This window comes from Lepus europaeus, chromosome 9, assembly GCF_033115175.1.
Source record: "Lepus europaeus isolate LE1 chromosome 9, mLepTim1.pri, whole genome shotgun sequence".
NCBI classification, from domain to species: domain Eukaryota; kingdom Metazoa; phylum Chordata; class Mammalia; order Lagomorpha; family Leporidae; genus Lepus; species Lepus europaeus.
In genome coordinates, this window is record NC_084835.1 from 105,137,086 (window position 1) to 105,153,005 (window position 15,920).

Genomic DNA, 15,920 nt, shown 5'->3' on the forward strand with positions numbered 1-15,920 from the left:
ATGGGGGGTTATCCTGAGCCTGTGTGTGAGCGCCCGCGGTGTCTGTTAGGGGAAGGATACCGGACTAGTGTCCTATTTGATTTGCTTGCTCTCTGCCCCCCGCTGAAGTTTGCTGGCAATGGACGTGGGCCACCCTGCTCACCCCTACCCCTCCAGCTCCTACACGCCCCTCTGCTTTCCAAATGGCTAATGAAGCAAATACTTGCTCCCCTTGAAATTGTAGCTCCCGAAATTCTAATTTTATTTTTGCAATCTAACGGGGCCCTTCTGAAGCCTCATAACTGGGAGATTTATGGGCTCGCCGGATAATTAAGTGATGTTATTGTGTTAACTTTGCATGCATTATGCGCCCGCGCTGAGCGCGGCCGGGCCGCCGCTGGAGTTCCCTTCGCCGCCCCGTAGATTATGCACGCCCTGGTCCCGGGAACCTACGGTGCATTAGAATACATTAGCGCTTGCATTTTAAAAGGCTGAACTCCCGGCTCCCCGCGAGGGACTCTCGGGAGGCGGCTTGCAGGGAAGCGTGCGTTTGTTTCTGCACCCGCGAGCGGCGGAGTCTCCTCCTCCGGCCGGTCAGGCTGAAGAAGAGCTTTGAGGTGAGAGGAAGGGGACTGAGCGCTGCCCCTTTCCCCAGACCGCAGCTGCCCCGGGGGCCGCGGGGCTGCGTCGTTCGTATAATCCCCCTGCCTCGCCCGCACTCCAGCCGCCCTCTGCCCGCCGCCCCTCCCCTCCCTCTCTCCCTCCCTCCCTCTTTCCCTCTCCTTGACGTTTGATTCCAGTAGCAGAGGAGGAAAAAAAGGCACCGAGCCGTCAGCCAAACATGAAACGCGCGTCCCCGCCCCCTCGCGGCCACTGGCAGCTACGCGCAAAGGGCCCGCCCCCCGGGGCAGCTGCGGCTGCGGAGTGGCTGCTCGCCGCGCCAGTCCGGCACAGCCCCGCCCCGGGCCCGGGAGGGTAGGTTGGCTGCCCCGGCGAGCGGCAGAGCCCTTCTGGACAGCTCCCGCTCACCCAAACAGAAGACGTCGGCGCCGGAGCGGGCTCGGACATGGCGAGGCAGCGCGCCGGCCCGAGCGGCGGGGCCCGGTGATCCCTCCCTCCTTCCCCGCCCCCTCCCCTCTCCCGCACGCACGCCCCGGCCGCCCCCACCCCGCCCCCACCCGGGCGCGCCCGCCCGCAGCCGGGGCGCACCCCGCGCGCACGCCCGTTCCACAAGCTCCGCACTCCGCGCCCGCGGCCGAGCCCCGCCACGCGCGCCTCGCCAGCCCGCCGGCCGCCCCCGCCGCCCCCGCCGCCCCCGGGCCCCGATGGACTGAATGAAGGCTGCCTACACCGCCTATCGATGCCTCACCAAAGACCTAGAAGGCTGCGCCATGAACCCGGAGCTGACAATGGAAAGTCTGGGCACTTTGCACGGGCCGGCCGGCGGCGGCAGCGGCGGGGGCGGCGGCGGGGGCGGCGGGGGCGGCGGCGGGGGCCCGGGGCATGAACAGGAGCTGCTGGCCAGCCCCAGCCCCCACCACGCGGGCCGCGGCGCCGCGGGCTCGCTGCGGGGCCCGCCGCCGCCCACGGCGCACCAAGAGCTGGGCACGGCGGCGGCTGCGGCGGCAGCGGCGGCGTCGCGCTCGGCCATGGTCACCAGCATGGCCTCGATCCTGGACGGCGGCGACTACCGACCCGAGCTCTCCATCCCGCTGCACCACGCCATGAGCATGTCCTGCGACTCGTCCCCGCCGGGCATGGGCATGAGCAACACCTATACCACGCTGACGCCGCTGCAGCCGCTGCCGCCCATCTCCACCGTGTCCGACAAGTTCCACCACCCGCACCCGCACCACCACCCGCACCACCACCACCACCACCACCACCAGCGCCTGTCGGGCAACGTCAGCGGCAGCTTCACCCTCATGCGCGACGAGCGCGGGCTCCCGGCCATGAACAACCTCTACAGTCCCTACAAGGAGATGCCGGGCATGAGCCAGAGTCTGTCCCCGCTGGCCGCCACGCCGCTGGGCAACGGGCTGGGCGGCCTCCACAACGCGCAGCAGAGTCTGCCCAACTACGGCCCTCCGGGCCACGACAAAATGCTCAGCCCCAACTTTGACGCGCACCACACTGCCATGCTGACGCGCGGGGAGCAGCACCTGTCCCGAGGCCTGGGCACCCCGCCCGCGGCCATGATGTCGCACCTCAACGGCCTGCACCACCCGGGCCACGCTCAGTCGCACGGGCCGGTGCTGGCGCCCAGCCGCGAGCGCCCGCCCTCTTCGTCGTCGGGCTCGCAGGTGGCTACTTCGGGCCAGCTGGAGGAGATCAACACCAAAGAGGTGGCTCAGCGCATCACGGCCGAGCTGAAGCGCTATAGCATCCCGCAGGCCATCTTCGCGCAGAGGGTGCTGTGCCGGTCTCAGGGGACTCTCTCCGACCTGCTCCGCAATCCAAAACCGTGGAGTAAACTCAAATCTGGCAGGGAGACCTTCCGCAGGATGTGGAAGTGGCTGCAGGAGCCGGAGTTCCAGCGCATGTCCGCCTTGCGCCTGGCAGGTGAGCCCTTGGGTCAGCGGGGCTGGGCTGCCGGGAAGGCTCCTAGGAGCCAGAGCAGACCTACTGGCCCCGTCTCTTCTCCCGGTGCCTTTCTGCTTTACCCTGTGCGCTTCCGTTGTGTTTTATTTCTTCTTCCATTTCTCTTTCTCCTCTTCCACTTCTCCTGGTTCCTGTCCTCTCTTTTCTTCTCTTCCCCTCTCCCTGTCCCTGAGCTTTCATTGACCGACAACCCACCCCCCCTTCATTCTCCAACCTTTGGCCTCCCTCTGACCTTTCCGAGCAGCGGGAGGCGGGAGAGGGGTGCGCGGTGCCTGCTGGAAGCCCCTCTCTTTCCAACACTCACAGAAACCAGGAACTGCCCTGATTCAAAACCTGTGCACTTGAACTCTGTTTAGACCGCATATTGCCGTTCTCCAGGCTGCCCAATCTCCCTTCGTGGCGGTAGCTGAGATGCTCTGTTCTTGAGAGGACAGAGCTCTCCCTCTCCCGACCACACCACACCACACCACATCAGACAAACTTTGGTCTTTAGCGAGCGGCACTGCCTTGCCCGCCTGGGGGGCTGGCGGCCCGGATACAGCGCCGCGTCCGGAACCCGACTCTGGCTTTGGCTTTGGCGCAGAGTTTCTGACCAGGCTTGACGGTGAGAGCGGGCTGTGGCTAGCGCCGGCGTCATTGCCTACATCAAGGGGAGGGTGCAAAGGCGAAGGTTGGGACTGTCTAGTTCACTGCTTTAGAAAGACGGGGGAGAAGAGGCAGTGGAGAGCTCCCAGCCTCGCTGGCCGGTCACCCTAACCGCGCTCCCAGCGTCTGCTAAGGTATGCCGAGTTTCCTGGAGAGGCCAGGCGCTCGCAGAAAAAGGTGCTGGGAAATTAAGATGCAGATTAGTTAATTAATGCATCTGGGCCGCAGGCTGCAGGCTCCGCCTTTGCGTTAAGCGGGCTCTGATTGTGCGCTGAGCCCCGCGGCAGGGAAGGCGGGCGGACCGCGGAAGGGGCCGGATCCACGCGCCGGCTACATTGTTCTGGAGCGGTCTCGGCTCTTTGTGCCTCCTCTAGTGGCCGAGCCGCGAGGTACAGCCCTCTATTGTTCTAGGAGCACAGAAATCTCCTGTGTGGGCGGCGGGTGCAGGAGCGAGAGCGAAAGACGCAGCAGAGGCTGAGACTGGCACGCCGTTGCGCGCTTTTGTGCGCAGAGACCCCGCGCCGCGCGTGTGGCTACTGCGCTGCTTGTGGACTGGGCCAGGGGCCCACTGGGGCAGTGTCCAGGCCCCCTGAAGGGGACGACACACAACACTCTCCTGGCAGCCGAGGTTGGCGGCTTCTCTTGGACTGAGGGGATTTCTCGACATCTGCGGGCTATAGGGCAAACCGATTCGTGGTAGCGTTGATTTGCATAGCGCGGATAATGAGACGCGCACGGTTCCGAGCCCGCCGGGCAAGGCAAATTCCGGAGCTAAGAGCTCAGGCTCCCTCTCGCGCTCCCCTGGGCTTTCCTCGGCACAGCTGCGCACGGCTTGTGGGGTGCACGCGACCAACGCCTGCCAGGGATGGGGGATGTGACAGGCAGCGTTTTCCCCAGGGTTCGGGGAGGGGGCGTTTCCGCTCTGACAGCCTCCTCCGTGGATCCCAACCTGCCACTCAATAGTCGCCCCTCAGTGTTGACCTAAGAAAGTAACAAAAACCAGCTTTCTCCCCACCAAGATTGGTGGACTCTGGACACTGTTGGGCGAATTTAGAAATCGACATTCTTTTTCTTTCTTCTTTATTTTAATCTTCATCTTCTACCATTTTCTCTTGGTTTCCGGCAAAGATAAAGCCGTCCGTGGAAAGCGGTGGGAGATGGACCCAAGCCTGGCTGACGGGTCTGGACGTGGTCCCACCCCCTTGTCGTGTAGCCCCGGCAGGCCCCGGGCCTTCTCCCGCCGGCCTCCTGGGCACTGAGAGCCAGAAGGAACTTGGCAGCTGGTCCAGAGGGTACCGTTCACAGCAGGGTGACAGCTGTTCCACGCTGGCCCATCTCGGAGCGCTGCCGCCCCCTCACGCCTGTCGCGCAAAGGACACGGTGTTGTAAAAACACTTGTGCCTCCTGCCTGAGCAGGGCTGGAGGCGATGTGGAAAGTAATGCTGGAGTGATTGGCGCCCTTCGGAGAGGCCCAGAGTGGCGCCCCCGGGCTCCTCAGCTCCACACGCACCAGCGGCTGGCCCGGGCAGGGCACGGCCAGAGCTGCCCGCTTCTGGGTGGAACAGCGCAGGAGCCGCCTCGGCTGGACACCGCCGCCTCCCCCAGCGAGCGGGAAATGCCTGCTGCCGACCCTGCCTGGCTCAAGCATTCAAATGTGTCTGTTTTATTACCGCAGGTTGAAAAGGGACGAGAGCTTTAGCCTTTTTTATCTGGCCATTCTATCAGCAACTACAAGTGTGTTGAGTGGTTATTATTACAGAGGAGGCCTTTCAGTTTGGGGTCAGTAGATCAGTCTCTTCAGACACGGGCACAGAAGCGAGGCTGCTAAGTAGGTATTATGTGCTCAGGAGCGCTCGGGGCAAGCAGCGAATGGAGAAGAGGGGGCCTTCTCCGCCAAGAGATCGATCGCTCGCTCGCTCGGAATCCCCGCCGGGAAGCCTGGGAGGGCCCAGGCCATAGCGACCCGGGGGTTACACAAGCCCGCGAGCCCGCCAGGCCCGCCCCGCGCCCCGCACTCAGGCCCCCAGACCAGGCCCTTTTCTTTCTGTCCACCTGTCCCCTTATAGCTTTCCGTTTCCGTTCACGCTGGGCCCACTCGGGTCCTGGCAGAAGGCCCAACAGGCGAGTTTGAGCCGGCCAGCGTGAAGATGTCTAATTTGGTCAGCGCCTGCAAACCTCACCGTGGGAGCAAGTACGGTGCGTCACCACGGCGCAGCCCAACCAGGGAAGGAACTTCTGAGAGGAAAGGAGCAGATAGGCGTCGGGGAAGCGCAGACTGCCCCAGCGTTAGATTTCAAGATTAATGACCTCCAATTGTGCGGCGGCGCACGCGGAAAGAGTGGCCAGGACGGCGAGTGGTGCAAGTGGGCAGGGTCAGGCCAGCTAGGCGTTGAGGTCCTGAGGCCGGCTCCCACGGGGCGGTTTTTATTAACCTGGCAGCAGGCAGAGAGGACAGATCCCTGCGAATTCGAGCACGCACGCGTTCGACTTTGAACGCAGGCGGCCTCCCAACCAAGCACAAACTCCTGCACCGAGGCACTGAGTGAACCCAGGCATGAACCTGACGTGCGCCTCGCGGAGGGAGAGCCAGGCCTCGGTTTCTTCCAACGCCTGGAAGCCACAGCTGAGCACCCCCGACTATTTGCCCTGCCTACATTTCCGCCTCCAGTGAGCCTCGCTCCTCCTGCGAGCAGTCCCCGCCCCGTACAGACTCACGCACCTCTCCAGGCTGCAGCTCCCAGCAGCCGATTCTGTTAAGGCGGCCAAAAGCCCTTAGCCAACCCGCCAAGATGTCGCCCTGGCCAGCTGACACCCGCAGCACGACCAGGCCAGGGCTCAGCGTGGCTCCTGCCACGGCACCACGTGCGTGCCAGTCTCCGGCTGCGCCGCGGCGGTCCTCGGGGAACGCGTGCAGCCGTGCGTCTCGGAAGCGGCGAGGCTGGGAGGAGACCTCCCTCGCGGCGGACGCCTCCTCTCCCCTCCCCTCCTGCTGCCCAGCTCCCGGCCCAGGCCCCCTCTGCAGTCGGTTTAGTTCACAATCCCAGCCCGGGAGGCCGAATGCAACCCACGTCGGCGTGGAACAAATATTTTCGGCCGCTGGCAAGGCGGATTAATAATTGGAAAGCTCTTTAGCGTCCTCGTTAAGACCCAGGTGCCGGGAGAACACCTTCTAACCCGCATGAAGGTTGGTGGGAGCCGGAACACGGCGGAGGGGCGTGAACCCGACGCGAGAAGCGGCCCAGGCCTCCCGGCGCCCTGGACGCGAGAAGCGGCCCATTTATTTTTATTCCAGGCTTTCCACCGTGTGGTTATGTCACTTTCTCAAACAAATGTGTATATGGAGGGAGATCGATGCTGATAATGTTTAGAAGATTAAAAGAGCATTAATGCTGGCAACAATAACGCAAACGTGTGGACCCAGATTTCATTGATCTGGAACATGATCCGGCGCGTTTCCAGTAAGCCCGACGGCGCGCTCTTCCCAGCAGAGCGCTCGCCAGCGCCCAGGCTCCCCGCGCAGCTGCGGCACTGGGCGGTCCTGGAGGCGGACCGCAGCTCCTCCCCCGCGCAGCTCCGGCCCGCCTTTTCTTCCCTGGGGTTTTCTCCTTCTCTCGCAGGGCTGCTTGCCGTCTGCCCCAGTCCCTGGGCGTTCGTACTGCTGTTCTGCGCCCACCCGGAGGGCTCCTCGGCGTGGCGAGGACCGGCACCCCAGTCTTCCCAGCTCTCCTGTCCTTAGCTGTCACCGCGGGGTCCGAGTAGCCCGAACCTGGTCCAAGGAGGCCCTGGGCAACAACATCTATTTTTCTTTTTCTTTTTTTTTTCCATCGAAACCATCCTGGAAAGCCCCGAGTTTCGAATTTCGGTCTCGATATGCGCAAGCGACCAGGCCCAAGTCTGGAAATGAGGTGGCAAAAGCTGCTTGCTAACCGCGCAGCTTAATGATCCGTGGATCCGCTCCGGAGTCCCACGCGTGACTTATTCACGCAGGTGCCTTTAGTTGACTAACTAAAAGCGGTCCCACTAACAAAAGCTGGGCTTTACCCCTCAGAACGGCCATGTCTGCCCTGGGCTACCAGGATGGAGCAGGGAAGATTCTTGCGTCCTACCTCGGCTGGAGAAGGAAGGTAGGAAGAGCTCAAGAATCCCACGGCTCTCCCTTCCCAACCCCTCCATGTCCCCGCGGAGGTGAAGGCCACAGGCCCACCCTGGGTAGGGAGATTTTTCTCTGAGACTGTGGTCTTACACCTGCTACCCACTCATGGCTGTGCTTCTGGAAGAAATACTAAGGCAAATTTTATGGAAAGAATGAAAGAGCTGGGACTACAGTGGATTGGGATGAGAACTAAGTTGTCTTGTTTTTTTATTTTTTTAATTATAAATCCTCCAGTTGGAGAAAGCAAAGCTTTTCCTTCAAGGGGAAGTCTTAATCTGGGAGGAAAGAAGCATTTTCCTTCCTTCTCCAGGAACATGAGGAAAAGAAGCAGGAAAGGGGGAGAGACAGATCTCAATTTGGTTCTGAGATGAGACAGGGAATGAGCCTACGGTCTCCTCTGACTCCCAGGGGTGCTCCCTGAGGAAGAGAGGTTTTGTGTGTGTGTGTGTGTGTGTGTGTGTGAAAGATTTATTTGAAAGGCAGAGAGAGATCTTTGATCTGCTGGTTCATTCCCCAAATGGTCCCAATGACCAGGGCTGAGCCAGGAGCCAGGAGCCAGGAGCCAGAAGCTTGCTCTGGGTCTCCCACATGAGTGTAGAGGCCCAAAGACCTGGGCCATCTTCTGATGCTTTCCCAGGCCATTAGCAGGGAGCTGGATTGGAAGTGGAACATCTGGGACTCAGGACTCGAACCAGTACCCATATGGGATGCTAGCACTGCAGGTGGAGGCTTAACCTTCTACACCACAGTGCCGGCCCCAAAAAGGGAACTTTGATCCACCACCTTGACTGCTAGTCAGGAGGAAGGGCCCCACTTGTCTCCTGAAAACTTGGAGCTGGGTCAGGGGGGCACTGAAACTAAGCAGGGTGAGTCTGGACAACAGCTGGCCCTTCCCCCACAGGACCCACTGGAAGGACCTCTGGGATCTGGGAGGGGTGAATGGGCATTTGGAGGGTGGGATTTTAGGCTCTCCCCCAGCCCCATCTTAGAATTCTAAAACAGGGCAGGACTCCCAGTGAATGGTCTGGGTAGGGCGGGAACAATTGCCACAGTCTCCCTATGGTCCTACAAGATCCTAGCAGTTGATGCCCTCTCCTGGTGAGTGGGGTCTGCCCAGAGGCCACAGGCTGCTGCCTGCTTTACCTTGCTTTACATTCCAGAGCTCTGGGCCTGAGCCCCGGAGGGAAGGAGAACCTGCCTCTTCCCCTGTCGTCAAACCAGGGTTTCATTTTAGAACCACCCCTTGATGTGACAGGGAGGGCCCCGGTGCCCCTGCCAGGCTCTCTGGCCTTTAAGCACCCATTTCTCAAGGGAAGTAAGAGGAAGGGGCTGCACAGGTCTTGTGAAGAAAGTTCTAGGCCCCACCACATCACCCTGCTGGCTGCAGTTGGCAGAAAGTGTCTTCATGAAAAGTGGTGTCATGTAGGATAACCCTAGGGGGAATGACAACCTCAAGGAGAAGCAGAGAGATTTCATTTCTGGGTTGTTGCCAAGGGAAGGGAAACGAGGAGGACATACATAGAAATCACCACTTGGATGACAAGCTGTGGGGAAGAGGGCCAAGATGGAGGCACCTCGGGCCTTAAACTTCATCTTCAGACTCTCTGAGCTGTGCTTACCCTAAATCTTCCAGTGATCACTATCTTTCCTGACCTGGGGAAAGCCACTTCTTCATGGGGAGAATCTCTGTGCCGTTGGTGAGGAAGCCCTATGCTGTTAGGAGCAGAGGGCCTGCCTGGGCTGACTCAACCTGGGGGCAGGGCACATTACCACCCCTCACCACCCAGTCTTTCCTCCTAACCAGCTTCTGTGCCTCTGGAAATGGCTTTTGGATTTCTAAATTTCATATAAGGCAATAAGTTTAAAATGTGCCTAGTTTTTGTTTGTTTTAAACAAGTAGAGAGGGAGGAGGTAGGGCAGTTAATTTGGTAGCCCAGCCCACCTGATGCCATCTGGGCACGGCATGGAGGTAGGCTGTGGGCTGGGCGGACAGATAGTCTCACTTGGGGAGCCAGATTCCTAGAAGCTGTGGACATTTATTGTGAAAAACTGTCCCACACAAGCTGCCCCAGAGGGCAGGGACTGCAGTCCAGCTTGGCGCCTCTCTCACCATTTGAGGATCCATTACTCTTTCTGTAGAGAGCAGACTTTGTTTGGGTTGGAAGCACACCTCCACCGTAATTTAATCAGCATTGGACTTTGGCTCGTGTAATCAAATATACATATACTTTCTCCTGCAGGAAGAAAAATAATTTCTCTGTAACTGGTATTGACTTGAAGTCATGTAATCTCTGGAAAGCATCACATTTTTAAAGGGAAAGGTAAAATTAAGGGGAAAAGAATCCACAGGTCCAGTGGTTTGCCTTGTCCATTACAAAGAAGGGGCAGAGGGAACACTCTGAGAGCATGGATATTCGTGCAGCTCCAATTGCAGATATTTCACTACAATTCCTCTGTGCGGTCAGTTTCTGAGATCTGTATTGATAGGAAACCAAGTTAGCTGTCTCACCAGATCCTAGGACGTGGGTTAATGTGTGTTGTATTGGCATCCTTGAAGGAACCTGTGTAGCATCTCATTTTTCTGCCTTTCGTTGGAGAGTAGCAGCTCCCTGAGTTCCAGCAGAGTCTAGGTGGGCAGCAGGCCCCATTCTTTTAAGGATGATGGGCACCCATTGCCAGCTTGTTCTCTACTCCATCCCAGGGCAGAAGCATGAGACTGTTCCCTAGAGCATGCTGGAGCAAGCTTGGACTCCCCATCCCCCAGGGTGAGGCTCCAGGCTTTGCCCAAGTTGAGTCTGTTAGGGAATCTGTTGTAAACACAGATCCATTGATTTGCATTTGTCAGAGAGTAAAGTTAAACCAGTGAAAAGAGAAGCCCTTACCCTTTTATGCAGGGCCAGGGAAACCTTTCATATTGATCCTATTGATCCAACCTTTCCCTTTAAGGAAACCACATAGTTAAAGACCCTCGTTCAATAGATTTACCCTTCGCGCTTGTGATATTCCTTTAAGTGTTCTCATCTAGGATAGCTGGGCATTAAGCCCACACTCCAAACCAAACAAAAATGAAAAGGGAGTGGAAAGGGAGGGGGTCAGGAGGCAGAATTGTGGGAAGTGAAATTAAATCAAATTGAAATGTGTAATGACCCAGTTGGGGATGTTTTTCTCATTTTTCTAAGATGGCATGAAGAGACAAAGACAAAATAGATGCATTTAGCATCTCTTGCTCTTTTTTTTCCACAAAAGAAAAAAAAATCTGTGTATATGTATAGAGTAGCAATATCTCAGGAACATCATTTTCTACTGTAACATTATTTCAGTTCAACCACTAGCTTGGTTAATTTAAGCTGATTCACTTTAAAAGTAGCGATACTGCCACAGTCATTATTTTGGTTGATTTGTGGCAAATCAAGAACACAACTTTCCTTAGAAATGCAGTATTTTGGATTCTGTATATAAGCAAGCTTGGACACCAAAGTCAGTTAAGAAGAGAGGGAGCTTGGAGTTGTGTATTAGGATGGAAATGAGTAGATGCTAGCTCAGGAATAAGGTACATTTGTTTTAGGGCAGTGTTGATAGAACAGGAATTGCTAAATGTTCAGTATCCCTCTTGATTACAGATATGAAAATGAAAGTCCCCTTTGTCTCCACAACTGTTGGCACCATCGGTTTCATTTCTTCCTTGACCTTAATTTGCTCTGTAAATAACATCTATCCGTAATTTTTTTCCAATGTGGTACATGAGCTATTCCTAATTGGCTATCTCTTGGGTTGTTTTTGGACATTCATGTTTGTTTTATGTGATTGAAAAATATTAATGATTCCTTAGGTGAGCTAATGTATTTATCTGCTGAGTGAGTTCAAAGGGCAGAGTTCAGCTATGGTTCAGGTTAATTGAACAGGAAGCAGTGAGCTCTCCAGGCTGTGTTGAACAAGGGACCAGTCCCTTAAAATATCACACTCAGCAAACACACAATTTCGCTGTCCTCATCCTGGAGTCTGATGTAAGAGGCTCAGATCAACTTGGATTGCCTGTTTAAAAACCCAAAGCAAAGCACAGCAACTGCAACAAAAACCCTTGAGTCCCCCTCGGGGAAGAAGAGTTTTCTCATTGGCTAATTGCTTTATTGGTAGCACTGACCTGCAGAGCAGCTGCAGGGGCCTGGATGAAGGCTTAGGCCTCAGAATAATGTGCTCCATTAGAACAGGGCAAGGCAGTTTTTTGTTTACTCGATTGGAGCTCCCTGCAAAGTGCCATTAACCCCAACCCAACTGCATGTGTGCTGCAGAAGCCAAAGGTCACGCCAGTCGGTCTGTAGGCACAGCCAGCTTTGCCCTGGTGGGCGGGAGGGGGCATCCTGTTGGCACCATCCTTCCTGGAGCTTAGCCAGCCCCGGGGACTCCTTCCAGAGCTTTGACCAAAGCAAGCAGTTGCACAACTTGTTTACATTTCCCAACTGCTGAATCATGTTATTGATGATTAAACAGTTTTGATCTGAGTACCATCAATCACACACACACACACACACACACACACACACTCCTCACTGATCATCTCTTTTCTATTTATGTTCCCTTCATTACTGTGCATTACAGTAAATAGAATTGTGCAAACTGTGCTTTTAGCACGAATATAGTAGCCTGGATAAGTGCTTGGATCAACAGGAAACAAATCTCCAAATCTGGCTGGGGAGTTATTTGGAAGGAAGTTTTAAGTGGAGCCTTGAACCACAGCTTCCAGTGCCAGCACCATGAACTACACTGCCACCTGCTGGGGGTCGTCTTAGAGGCAATCAGTTCTGCACTAACCCATGGTCCCAGCCCCTTCCTTCATGTTGTCCCTGGTATTTGTGTCCCCTTCCCCACCCTCCAGATCACCACCCATGCAAACATTATCTCCCTGGAAATATCTTAGGTGACTTTTCCCAATCCTCTGGGACTCAACCCTCTGCCTTTTCTAAATAATTACCCCAGAGAAATCAGTTCTGCCTATCATGGGTGAGGTGATTCACCCACCCTGCTCCTTGAGGTAATAGTGTTCTGGTTGGAAAAGTGTTGAGGGAGGAGAGGCAGAGGAAGCAGAAAGTATCTACAGGAGAGAAGAGAAAAGCTTGTGTGCCAAAGAGGAGGTATGGCTCAGTGGATGGTGCGAGGGAGGGTGATGCCAACTGTCAGATGCTCAGCACAGGTGAAATACTGCACAAACGAGAGTAGACAGGAGAGAGTTCTCATCCACTGGGAGGATGTGGAGGAAGAGATGCCAACTCAGCAAGCTCTAGGTGGGCTCTGGGAAGCCCCCTGGGGAGAGAAGTGAAGCAGCCGTTTTTTCAACTGCAGAGAACACAGCCAATGAGCTAGACTTGGAGCCAAACTGTGGAGCTGGCTGCAGCTCTGTGGGTGGCAGCTGCTTCCAGACTTGCCTCCCATCGATCACAGCCAGGAGCCCTGTGGCAGCCTAGCGCCTGTGGATGGGTCGCTGCCTCCGCGCCCCGCGCGGGCTTCAGCACCACGAACAGCGCCACGGGGCACCGCGAGTGTCTGCATCCACCTAGAGATGGGAGATGGGCCCTCTATTGGGCAAGACTCTGGCAGAGCAGGGCTTCTTTGGCTCTCAATAAGAGGTCAGTTATAATAAAGGAAGAGGAGGGTCAGGAGTGGGAAGACAAAAGGTGCTGAAGAAGAGCTTGGCAGGGGGATGCACTGTCTCCCTCCCCTGCTGCCTCTGGAGGCACTCCTGCAGCTCTAGGTGTTTCAGGTTTAGGATTTCCTCTGAAGGTTTACTACCTGGTTGCCCCACACACCGATGTGCATGAGTGGGTGCCTTTGTTTCCTCACCTGTGTACTCCTGATTTTTGAAAATGTGGGTCTCATTAACGTTAAACAACATTCTCACATGTCAGCATAATATGGCAGGGAGAGCACGCTATGGGACCTCAGTGTCTGCTGTGGATGTAGAAACTGGGTGTGATTTCTTGAGAGTATTAGTGATGGGGCTGGCTTTAAACAGAACCTTATTACCACGTCTGCTCCCCTACAAAGGCTAGGGGTGTTGAGTCACTTCCAGTAGGCCACACAGTGGAGTCATATGGTCCTGACCAGAGTGAGGGCTGACACCAGGCGCCGACCCCTGACACAGGCCTTGTTCAATCAAGTGCTCTGCTTTATTTGTGGTTTTATTCCAGAGGAGAGAGGCAGGTGGGCACTTTCGGTCAATGATGGAGCACAACTCATATCTCTGGGGTCTCAGTGAAATGCCCCTTGATGTTCTAGAGATAATTAAAATGTAAATTTTTCACTTTATTTCAAGGAGCGTTGGTTAAACCCTAGTTTCTTGCTGAAGTGTTTCTCAGAGAGGTGGGGTAGAGAAACAGATAAACATGTCCCCTTCAAAAGAAAGTGAAGAACTTTTCTCAAACATGAAAAAAGAAAGAAAGAAAAGAAAGTGAACGGTGTGATAAATAAATGAGATTTTTCTTCCCTGTCATAATTCATCTTTAAATTCCAAGTGACTATTGTGTGAAAGGAGAGAAAATCTAGCCCCAAAAAAACAATTCTGGTACAGCATTCAAATCCAGTGTTGAGAAAAAACAATCGTCCATGTGTCTGAGTATTTAAAATTTTGCTCTAAAAATGAATAGGAATATATCTGAGCCAGATCTAAAAGCTGGTTTTAAATCTACTTGCTAAACTCTGACTAGAGCAGCTACTCTAAGTGGTATAATATGTACTTCTTAGTAGTTATTAGGCTATGCTATCAAAACCCTTTCCTGTAAAACATGGATTTGATAGTGAGCATAGGCTGCTTAGTAAAGCCTGTTTTGTATGCGTCACTGCATCTTATTTAAATAAGGCCTAGACTTGGACTGAATGCCCTTCCTTTCTAGTGAACACTGTATGTTTTCTAAAAGATAGTTTGACAAGACTGCCATGGGAACAGGATATTTTCTACAGTCTTTTTTGGCTCCAAATACTAAAGCAAATATGTGAAGTAAGATAACTTTATGCTCTTCTGTATCAGGGCCACAGATCTGAAAGATGCAGGGGCTAAATCTCAGATGCAGTTGCCTTCTAATATGTTTCAAGGTTCAGTTCATGTTCAAAGCACAAGAGTGAATTCTCTAGTCACTCCCAGTAACTAACCCCACTCATCTTCCCTTTCATTCTTCTGAAAAGGGAGAAACAATCCTCCTGTTCAAGGTCAAGTCCTCTACTAGGTTCAGGGCCCCTGCCTTTCCTGCCTTCTCAGGACCCTCCCTTCTCATGCACTTATAACCTCCTCCTAACCTCCTCTTCTCTGCCGACATCTTTCCATTCTGCATTTTTATGCTCCATTCTTTTTCTAAAATGCCCCCTACCTGATGACTGTTGTAGCTTCCTTCCCTTCATTTCTGGGGAGAGTTGCTATAAGCCAGTTTCTGTTTCTTACCTCCTCCCTCATCCTCAGCCCTCCTGTGTTCTCTACCTCCTCTTAACACTGTCACTTTAAAAAAAAATGTATTTGAAAGGCAGAGTGAAAGATGGGAGGAGGAGGGGAAAGATCCTCCATCTACTGGTTCATTCCCCAAATGGTCACAACAGCCAAATCTGGGCCAGGCCAAAGCCAGGAACCAGAATCTCCATCTGGGTCTCCAGCATGGGTGGCAGAGACCCAAGCCCTTGGAACATCTTCAACCCTGCCTTCCCAGGTGCATTAGCAGGAAGCTGAGTAGCTGGGATGAAGGATCACAAGCAGCAACTTAATACCCTGTATCACAACACTGGTCCTGCAATGTGACTGTTGAGGTCTTTATAGATAAATCCTGTGGATTCTCAAGCCACTCCACAACATTCAACACACTGTTGACCATTCTTTGCTACAATACTTTCTTCTCTTGATCTCTATACTCATTTTCTTTTTAGCATTGTATTCATTCCTTTTCTTTCTAGCCACCTCTTATTTGTCCATAAAGCCCTATATTTTGGCCTAGGTGATTTTGTTGTTGGTTTTTCCACCCAGCATACCCACTCTGGAAGATCTTATCCATTTGGTTACCACATCTTTACACGAAAGCCTTCTAGGTCTCTCTTGAGCCTGCCATCTGTCTCCTGAGTTCCAGGTCCATGTTTCTTCTCCATTTGGACATATTTGCCTAAGACCTTCAAACTCAGGCCGTCTCAAAGTGAACTCATTTTCCTACTTGCCAACCCTATGCACCACTACCACCAACTATGAGTCTCTTCTTTTATTCCCTATTTGGCCAACATCATCCTGTCCACAGAATCTCAAGCCAGGGGCCAGTGCTGTGGCATAATGGGTAAAACTGCCACCTGCAGAGCCGGCATCCCATATGGGCATTGGTTTCAGTCCCTGATGCTCTACTTCCAATCCAGCTCTCTGCTATGGCCTAGGAAAGCAGTAGAAGATGGCCCAAATGGTTGGACCCCTGCACCCACGTGGGATACCCAGAAGAAGCTCCTGGCTCCTGGTTTCGGATCAGCCAAGCTCCAGCTGTTGCAGCAAACTGCAACAATGGATAGAAGACCAATCTCTCTCTCTCTCTCT

General features: G+C 54.5%; 1 protein-coding gene across 1 annotated transcript in view; it reads left to right on the plus strand.

Moving 5' to 3' along the window:
• Nucleotides 1-1,313: 1,313 nt before the first annotated feature.
• The window catches only part of ONECUT2 (one cut homeobox 2), a 49,067-nt gene continuing 34,460 nt past the window's right edge, over nt 1,314-15,920 (plus strand). Inside the window, exon 1 of the mRNA XM_062201721.1 lies at nt 1,314-2,541. Coding sequence (XP_062057705.1) covers nt 1,314-2,541 — 1,228 coding nt within the window. The remainder of the gene's footprint in view (nt 2,542-15,920) is intronic.